We start from the raw sequence: 10133 nt of genomic DNA on the forward strand, positions 1-10133 counted from the left end.
AGCAAAGATGGGACTGATATACGATTCACGGCAGCTAACATTGTAAAAATTCGAAAAAGCGACTATGACATTAATAAATTACTATGTAATAAAAATCAATCGAGAAACGTGGGAAATAGAGCCCAAACAACATTTTGAAGTCAGATGGCTGTAAAAGGTTTCAAAACCTGTCACAAATCCTATAATACTTTTATTAGGATTTGTAACGATCATCAAAACCTTCTCAAACCCAACCGACTTGGAACTATTGCTTGGGAATAGACTCTACTGAGCCCCGGCGGTTCCTCCTGTTTATCGAGCATGTCTGATGCATATGATCAGCCATACTCCATCTGCAGCAGCCGGTTCGTGATGAACCGTTGGAGGCGCATTAAAGTGTTAAAAAGGTGATATGTTTCACTAAAGAACACTACATTACAATAATCAAAATGAAACTCCTTCACTTTAATACCGTCAACCCCTGCGAACTTGGCCAGGGAATTACGAATTTTTATGTCAATGCGTGAAAAAAACACCAAGTCATGAGCGTCACATATCAAAAGTACCCGCATAACAGTCCCATCATGGATTTTTATGTCACGTAATACAAAACTAAACAACTTTGTAGTGATTGTAATATTTTTTACAGATATATATTCATGTGCTAAGCAATCTGTGAAAGTTTCGAGATCATCGAAATATTTTTAAAATTTTGAGGAAACAAGTTTTTAAACTTCAAATGCAGTTTTCTCAATTCCAACTTATTACAGTCCCATTGACTGTTATGCAAGTGAGGGCAGTTATGTTCTTAGAAAATTGTGTGGTATATATGAACATAGAGAGAAACAAAGTTTATAGATAGGCGGTGCGCGGAGGGGTCAGAGGATCCTTAACTCCCATGAAAAACTCCTGAAAATCCTGGGAGGAACATTAGTGGAGATCCCAGGAAAACTCCTGCCGACATTTTGGAAGAAATAGGTAGCGGAAAGAACTTTTGAAAAAAGAATTGCGAAAAATAATTCAATAAGAATTTTGGAAGATAAGAGAAACCCCGCGACAATACCTGAGCAATATCCTGGGAGAAACTCCTGTAGAATTCCTAGAGAAATTTCCATTAAAATTTCTTGGTGGAAACGCTGGAGGAACTTTGGGAGAAAACTCGCGAGGGACTATTGCTAAATTGCTTTAGAAAATGCTGGTAGTACTAAGAAAAAAATTGTGAAAGGAAGGAACCTTTCGAGAAATTCTGGAAGGCATTTTAAGAGCTATGTATCTCTATAAGAGTTCCAGAAAGAATTGGAGAACTATTGGAGAAATCCTTGTAGGAAATTTAACTCCCAGATTCATTCGCATCCAGGTATCAGAAGGCCGGCTCCAGAGGCACGTTATCCTCCATTTGGGACATTTGTGCCATCGCCAAAATAACAGCCTATTTCATCATCTACCTGAGGGAAAAGGAAGGAAAAAGGATTTGGATGGGGATAGGGACAGGTAGGGAAATAGGAAAAATACCCTGGAAGAGGGTACTAACGCACAAGCGTACCACAATGGGTTCAAACAGCGCCCTGAAAAGGGCACTGTAATAACGCATAAAGCGAAAGAGAGCCTATAGCTCTTTACCACAGCGGGTTAAGAACAACAGAATATCCTGAAGATTCAGGTTTCTGAAGTCAGTTTCACTTAATAAGTGTTTACCGAATACTCGGAAACGCAGTTGCGCGAAAACTGGACAGTTACATATCAAATGATACGAAGTTCCATAATCGGATTCACAGCTATCACAGGCAAATGAATCAGCTTGCTGAATATTCGCCATGTGATAGCTGAGTCGGCAGTGGCCAGTCAATGCTTTGACCAGCATGCTGCAATTCTGCTTAGACAGATTAGTTAGATACTTCGCCACCCGTAGAGATGGCTCAGCACTATACAATTTGGTTTGACGACATGACTCCAAACTATTCCAATATTGTCTGTGTTGAGTGACAGCCCAGGTGTGAATCTGAAGCTTAATCCAACACTTCGATATCGGAATAGCTGGCTCAGGGCCAATGAAGTCATGTGATGCTCCAGAGCGAGCTAACTCATCAGCCAATTCATTTCCAGCGATGGAAGAATGACCAGGTACCCATAGAAGGTGAACAGCGTTTGCTGAATTCAGCTCCTCGATTTGAGTTCGACAAGCGATAACTATCTTCGACCTGGAGTTGGCCGAAGCAAGTGCTTTAATAGCAGCCTGGCTATCTGAACAGAAGTATATTACTTTGCCCATTACGTGCTGCTGAAGTGCTGATTGCACTCCGCACATAAGAGCAAAGATTTCGGCCTGAAAAACGGTACAGTGTCTACCAAGTGAGTAAGACTGATACAGCCTTAGCTCACGAGAATAAACACCAGCACCTGCTCGACCTTCGAGAAAGGAGCCATCAGTGTAACATACGATGCCGTCTGAAATACTTCTTTCCAGATAACCAGATGTCCACTCTTCCCGGGAAGGGAATTTCGTGGAAAATGTCCTATATGGAAAATTACAAGCAATTGTAAGATCACTTGGAGCAAGGACAATTTTGTCCCAATTCACCAAAAGTGGAAACAACGAGGTGTGTGTTGAACTGCGGTTCACAGGAGTTTCCTCTAGTTGACCGAGTACCCGTAACCGGTAAGTGCAAGAAAGGGCTTCTTGTTTGAGATGAATGTGTAGTGGGGCAACGTCAAAGAGAACTTCTAGCGCTGCCGTAGGAGTTGAAGAGAACGCTCCAGACATCGCCATTAAGCACATCCTTTGGAGATGGCCTAATTTTGATTGGACCGTTCTCACTTCACCCTTTTGCCACCACACAAGACATCCATAAGCCAATATTGGCCGAACCACAGTTGTGTAAATCCATTTGATATACTTGGGTTTTAGACCCCAAGTTGTACCAAAAGTACGCCGGCATTGCCCGAAGGCCATACAAGCTTTCTTGATTCTGAACTCAATGTGAGGTGTCCAGGAAAGCTTGGAATCAAGAATGACTCCAACGTACTTTACCTGTTCAGTCACATCGATTTCAGAATCAAAGAGACGCAAAGGTCGAACGCCATTACGGTTTCGCCTTTCCGTGAAAAGAACAATAGATGTTTTACTCGGATTAACCGAAAGGCCATATTGGCGACACCAACCCTCAACTACCTGAAGGGCGTTTTGCATCAGGTCGAAAAGGGTGCTGATGCACATACCAACTAACAATGTTAGGTAGTCGTCGGCAAAACCATAAGTAGGAAAACCGCTATTATTGAGTTGCCTCAATAGCGTATCTGCTACGAGATTCCACAAAAGCGGTGATAAGACTCCCCCTTGGGGGCATCCACAAACACTCAATTTCCTAATCCCTGCTAGACGCAATGTCGAGAAGAGATATCGGTTTTTGAGCATTTGGTGAATCCAATTGGAAATCATTGGAGATATACCATGACTCCGTGCGGCTTCCAATATGGCATCGAAAGGCACGTTGTCAAAGGCACCCTCGATATCTAAGAAAACACCCAAACAAGATTGCTTTTGAGCGAATGCTTTCTCGATATCGTAAACAACCTTGTGTAAAAGAGTCACAGTGGACTTACCAGATTGGTAGGCATGTTGGTTCACATGAAGAGGCACGTTGGCCAGATGAACATCACGGATATGATGATCCACAATGCGTTCTAAGCATTTCAGAAGAAAAGAGGTCAAACTGATAGGTCTGAAACTCTTTGCTTCTTCATACGACGCACGACCCACTTTCGGAATAAACTTTACAGTAATATCCCTCCAGGATTTGGGAATATACCCTGTAGCAAAACTGCAAACAAGTAGTTTTTTCAAAACATGTTTGAAATAATCAAATCCCTTCTGAAGCAAAATAGGATAAATCCCATCTGCCCCAGGAGATTTGAAAGGAGCAAAGCTATTAAGAGCCCACTCAATCGATTCTATAGTTACAATACTCCGAGCCGAAGCTAAAGAATCATAACTACAAGAAAAGACATCAGGATCATCCGAAGATGTAATATCCACACATCCAGGGAAGTGTGTGCTGAATAAGCATTCCAGAACTACCTCATCAGAGGAAGTCAGATCGCCATTTGGCAAACGAAGTTCGTTCACCCGGAAATCCTTAGATTTCGCAAGGATTTTGTTTAACCGAATGACTTCACTCAAGCTGGAAACATTTGTACAAAGGTTTTTCCAGCCGGATCGTTCAGCAGACCGGAGAGCTTTCCTGTAGGCCTTGCGAGCCGACCTGAAAGCCTCCGAACCAGCCGAACGTCGTCTATTCCAACTCTTTCTACATTGTTTCCTGAGTTTCGCCAGATCAGAGTTCCACCAAGGGGTTCCTCTTGTGATCTTCACAGACCGTAGAGGGCATGCTTCTTCAAAAGCTTCCATGATGAAGGTCGTTGTAGTATCAACGGCATCATCTAAATCACTTGGAGTGTCAATGGATGGTGAATATCCATGAAATTTGGCTGCAACCAAATCAGTATAAAGATCCCAGTTTGTTGACCGAGGATTCCTGAAACGCAATGTTTGCGAAGTAACATTTAAATGTTCAAAAAAGATATAGCAAAACATATATGGAAGGCATTTTAAGAGCTATGTATCTCTATAAGAGTTCCAGAAAGAATTGGAGAACTATTGGAGAAATCCTTGTAGGAAATTTAACTCCCAGATTCATTCGCATCCACCTCGGAGTCGTGGGCTTGCCGGAAATGTCTGTTCCTCTAGTACGAATATCCAGAATTTTCTAGATTCAACTTGCTTACCGGCTGTTTGAAATCTTTTGTTTCTTCTGTTTTTTTTTTGCTTTTTTTCAGATATGATCCATTGATGACCCTTGATGACTCTTGAGCAAATGATGACCCTAGATCCAATCGATGAAGCATCAAGACGCTGGCTCTGCTATGGTTTTTTGCCGTTTGAGCCTTTAGATTTTAATTTTATTATTATAATGTTTTTGAAAAGATGAAGAGGTTTTGTGCCTTTTTGAGAAGTATTTCAAATGGAAATCGCTCAAAGGGGTTTTTCCCTCTTCCAAATTTTTAGTTAAAAATAAATAAATAAATAATAATAATAATAACTTGCTTACTGAATACTCATCCGGATAAATATGCAAATTCTATGCGGAACCACTAGCTTCAGGCAAGAATCGGCAGCACGTAAAAGATTCATTTTGATATTTCTGCAGCACTACACTGCCCCCACTCGCAAAACAGTCCCATATGAATAGGAAACCCAGCAAAGATGGGACTGTTATGCGAATGGCGGCAGTACAGGAAAATAGTAAGCGCTCGTGTTCGGAAACTTTTTTATTTATACCAATTAGGTATGTTGTAAACTCTGTGGACTTTACTTCTGAGTAGATACCTACTACAAGTAGTAAAGTTTGCTACTTTTTATTCATACGACCCAGAACTGATAAGCTTTTGGTGTTTCAATTCAAATCATAACAGATCGTAACTGCCCCCACTCGCATAACAGTCCCATTTGCAAAAAGTAGGAATTGAGGAAACAGCATTTGAAGTTTGAAAACTTGTTTCCATATAAAACTTTGAAAAATCGCCAAAATTTGAAGAATATTTCGATCATCTCGGAACTTTCACAGATTGTCAAAGTTGTTCAGTTTTGTGTTACGTGACACAAAAATCCATAATGGGACTGTTATGATATGGGACGCTCATGACTTGGTATTTTTTTTCATATATTGACATAAAAATTCATAATTTTTATTTATTTTTGTTTTTGGAAGTACATCGAAAATGATGACTATTCATAACGTTAACTCAAAAGTGATGAAAAGTCAAATGGGACAGTTATGCGAGTGGGGGCAGGTAAGGTATTTCAAAACTGCATGCAATATGTTTTAATTGAAGCGGACCGATATTATTGCGAGATACTGTACACGACAGCTTTTCTCGTTCTTTTTCGTCCATTCCCTTTTACTCAATACTACGAAATTCCTTTCCTGTGCGTGAATGTGCGATGTTGTCCCCTTCGCCACCTAATAGACAAGCAAGACATAGGGATTAGGGAGACAAAAAACCCCCCGCCACTCACCTGGGACACTTATTGTCCAGCAGCTCAAAAAACGCCTGCTGCACCTCCCCGTCCGTGAAGCAGATCCGATACTTCTTATCGTACAACCCGGACCGATTCTTCACGTCCAGCTCCCGATACGGGGCCAGCGTCTTCGAGAAGATGACCTTGGCCAAATCCCGCCGACAGATGGGACAATCGTTCTGCCGACACAGCACCCGAATCCGGGTGGAACACTCGAAGCAGCACAGATGGTCGCACTCGCCGATGGCGTAGAACTGGATCGGCTTGAAGCAGACCACACAAACGGAATCGTTGCTCGGTTCCGACGACTCCGACGGCGAGGAATGCTTGACGTTGCTGCTTCCGGTGCTACTGTTGAGGGTACTCCCGCTGCCAGCGCTGCTGGTGCTACTGTTATGTTGCTGCTGCTGGTGGTGATGATGGTTGTGGCGATGGCGATTGTTGTGGTGTCGGCCACCACCGCCTCCTCCCCCACGGTGCTCACGATGATGGCTCTGGTGGAAGCTGGCCATGGCTCTCGCTTCTACGATTGATTCGAGTGTTTCTTCTTCCTGGATTGTTTTCTTTTTTCTCGGAAATAGCTTCGAGCCTACTGGCCTCACTTTGCACCGATTTTTCCGCTAATCAACGACACAATCCCGCACCGCACTGATTGCAACCCAATCGAAACTCACTCCGGAAGCTGGAACGCACACCTTAAGCCCGATTTTCGATTTATTCGAAGGTTTTTTTGGCAAACTGAAACGTAGCGAAATTTCGACGAAAGCACCACAAGACGACCACGACGAACGAATGTGGAGCTCCAGCAGAGGAGAAGATTGATGTGCGCTGGCTGACAGCTGGCAGAAAATTTTGACGTTCCGTCGGAGTTCAAGAGAAATGCGAGCTGGGAGGTGAGCGAGTTTTCAGTGTCAGTTTTAGCGTGTACCCGCTCGGAAATTCCTCCTAGAAATCTAGTAGGTATCTACTAGACAAAATAAAATATCTAGTAGACATTTAAGCAGATATCTACTACCAGTCGCATAGAAATCTTCCTCCAGTGCAACATTTTTGTCTACCTCAAATCGGGCGAAAACAATTTCGCCCGCTTTCTAGTAGATATCTCATAGAAATCTACTAGACAAGGGTACTAGAAATCGAGTAGCTGTCTAGTAGATCTCTACTAGGCTGAATTTTGTTTATTTTTCTTTTTATTTATGTTTTCTAACAAAAATAAAACAAATATTATGTTTGTCCGTGAAAGTTTATTTATTTCAAACATAATTCAAACATAATACATAATACATATACTATAAATCTCGCGTTACATTTGAAAAGGGCCTATCCCCAGAACGTAAACATTGAGAAAAATCGATGCAAACATTTTCCATCACATTTCCTATTCGTATTTCACAGTTTTCGGATTTTTCAACCTGCTTTTCGTTTTAATGACACAAGAATAGATGTATCTATGCTTCAATAATCAAGTTTACATTAAAAATTATCAAAAAAGTATAAAAATTTTTAGATAAACATGTTAAGCTAATTTGAAAAGTTTCACCCAGTGTACGCCTTATTGTGAGTCTTTCTAAAATTTTCTTAGCGTGGGTTGGTCCCTCGAGTGAGTCCGTTGTTGACATCGTATCAAGGCTTGGTCGTTTTTGAGAGAGAGAATTCTCTCTCTCGGCGCTCGGGACGAGAGCCGTTCGGAAAATTTTCGGTTGTCGGCCCTTTAAACGAGAGGACCAACAAATGAAAACAAAATTTTACCGTTACTGGCCCATTTGGAGCACGGGCTTATGAATGATTGGGAAAAAAGCAATGATCGGCCGTTTTGAAGGTGGGGTTTATTCTGATACGATTAACGGTTAGGTGGGTGATGTTTGCACAGTATGTTACTGTTGGGGGATGCTATGGAAAGGTATCAAAATCGATTTGTTTACATTTTAAGGATAGGCCCTTTTCAAATGTAACGCGAGAAATAACCTTAACGCTATAAAAACTAAATGCGGGAACTCCATGGAACTCCTTAAGATATTTCACCAGGAGCTCCTTGATGGATTCCTCCAGGGTTTTTTTTTTAAGGATTTCCGTCAGAACTTCATCGAGGAATTTCTTCAGGAAGTATCAATCTGTTGAGTATGTTTAAACTTTCTTCTGGAGCTTCTGCATGAATTCCTTCAGAAGTTACATCAGAGATTTATCGAGAAGTTCCTTTAAGGATTTCTTCAAGAAATTCTCCAGGAGTTCGTACAGGGATTCCTCGAGTAGCTTCTGCAGGGATTCCTCCGCGAGATCCTTTAGGGATTCCTTCAGAAGGTTATCTAGGCAAGCCCCCAGCAATTCCTTCTGGGATTCCTCGAGCAGCTCCTGTAGGGATTCCTCCACGAGTTTTGTCAAGGAATCGTCCAGGAGTTTATCTAGGGATACCGCCAGGAGTTCCTTTAGGGATTCCTCTTGGAATTTGCATATATTCTTCCTTAAGTTACTTTAGAAATTAGAAGTCAAGGAATCCTCCAGGAGTTTATCTAGGGATGCCGCCAGGAGTTCCTTTAGGGATTCCTCCTGGAATTTGCATATATTCTTCCTTAAGTTACTTTAGAAATTAATCCAGGAGTTTCATCAGGGATTTCTCCACGATTCGTTTCTGGAATAACTCCAGATGTTTCTTCAAAAGTTCCAGGAAGCATTCCACTAGGAGTTCTAGAAGAGTTTCTTCAAGAGTTTATCCAGTAGTTCTTTCCAGAATTACTTCAAGCATTCCTTTCTCAGGTTCCTGTAGGGATTACTCAGGATTTACTTCTGGGATTCCTCCAAAAGTACTTCCAGAGATTCCTTTGCGGAATCCTCCAGAAGTTCCTTCAAAGATTCATGAAGGGAATTCTCGAGGAGTTCGATCAGGGATTCCTCAAGGAGTTCCATCAGGTATTCCTCCAGGAGTTCTTTCAGAAATTCCTCCAGGAATTCCTTCAGAAATTCCATCAGGAGTTCCATCAGGGATTCCTCCAAGAGTTTCTTCAGGGATTTCTGCAGGAGTTCTTTAAAAGATTCCTCCAAAAGTTCGTTCAGGGATTGCTCCAGGAGTTCCTTCAGGGATTCCACCAGGAGTTCCTTCAGGGATTCCACCAGGAGTTCCTTCAGGGATTCCTCCAGGAGTTCCTTCAGGAATTTCTCCAGGAGTTCCTTTAAGGATTCCTCCAGGAGTTCCTTCAGTAATCCCTAGAGAAGTTCCTTAAGGGATTCTTTTAGAGATTCCTCCAGGAGATCCTTCAGAGATTCCTCTTGGAATTTCATCAGGAATTTCTCCATGAGTTCCTTCAAGGATTCCTCCAGGAGTTCTTTCAGGGATTCCTCCAGGAGTTCCTTTAGGGATTCCTCCAGGAGTTCCTTCAGGGATTCCTCCAGGAGTTCCTTCAGGGATTCCTCCAGGAGTTCCTTCAGGGATTCCTGCAGGAGTTCATTCAGGGATTCCTCCAGGAGTTTCTTCAGGGATTCCTCCAGGAGTTCCTTCAGAGATTCCTCCAGGAGTTCCTTCAGGGATTCCTCCAGGAGTTCCTTCAGGGATTCCTCCAGGAGTTCCTTCAGGGATTCCTCCAGGAGTTCCTTCAGGGATTCCTCCAGGAGTTCCTTCAGGGATTCCTCCAGGAGTTCCTTCAGGGATTCCTCCAGGAGTTCCTTCAGGGATTCCTCCAGGAGTTCCTTCAGGGATTCCTCCAGGAGTTCCTTCAGGGATTCCTCCAGGAGTTCCTTCAGGGATTCCTCCAGGAGTTCCTTCAGGGATTCCTCCAGGAGTTCCTTCAGGGATTCCTCCAGGAGTTCCCTCAGGGATTCCTCCAGGAGTTCCCTCAGGGATTCCTCCAGGAGTTCCCTCAGGGATTCCTCCAGGAGTTCCCTCAGGGATTCCTCCAGGAGTTCCCTCAGGGATTCCTCCAGGAGTTCCCTCAGGGATTCCTCTAGGAGTTCCCTCAGGGATTCCTCCAGGAGTTCCCTCAGGGATTCCTCCAGGAGTTCCCTCAGGGATTCCTCCAGGAGTTCCCTCAGGGATTCCTCCAGGAGTTCCCTCAGGGATTCCTCCAGGAGTTCCCTCAGGGATTCCTCC

At 42.9% G+C, this 10133-nt stretch overlaps 1 protein-coding gene across 1 annotated transcript in view; it reads right to left on the reverse strand.

Moving 5' to 3' along the window:
* LOC109409922 (E3 ubiquitin-protein ligase ZNF598) overlaps nucleotides 1-6869 on the reverse strand; it is a 42998-nt gene extending 36129 nt beyond the window's left edge. Inside the window, exon 1 of the mRNA XM_029870340.2 lies at nucleotides 6053-6869. Within this exon, the coding sequence (XP_029726200.2) occupies nucleotides 6053-6567 (515 nt within the window). The 5' untranslated portion in view covers nucleotides 6568-6869. The remainder of the gene's footprint in view (nucleotides 1-6052) is intronic.
* Nucleotides 6870-10133: the final 3264 nt, after the last annotated feature.

This window comes from Aedes albopictus, chromosome 2, assembly GCF_035046485.1.
Source record: "Aedes albopictus strain Foshan chromosome 2, AalbF5, whole genome shotgun sequence".
NCBI classification, from domain to species: Eukaryota; Metazoa; Arthropoda; class Insecta; order Diptera; family Culicidae; genus Aedes; species Aedes albopictus.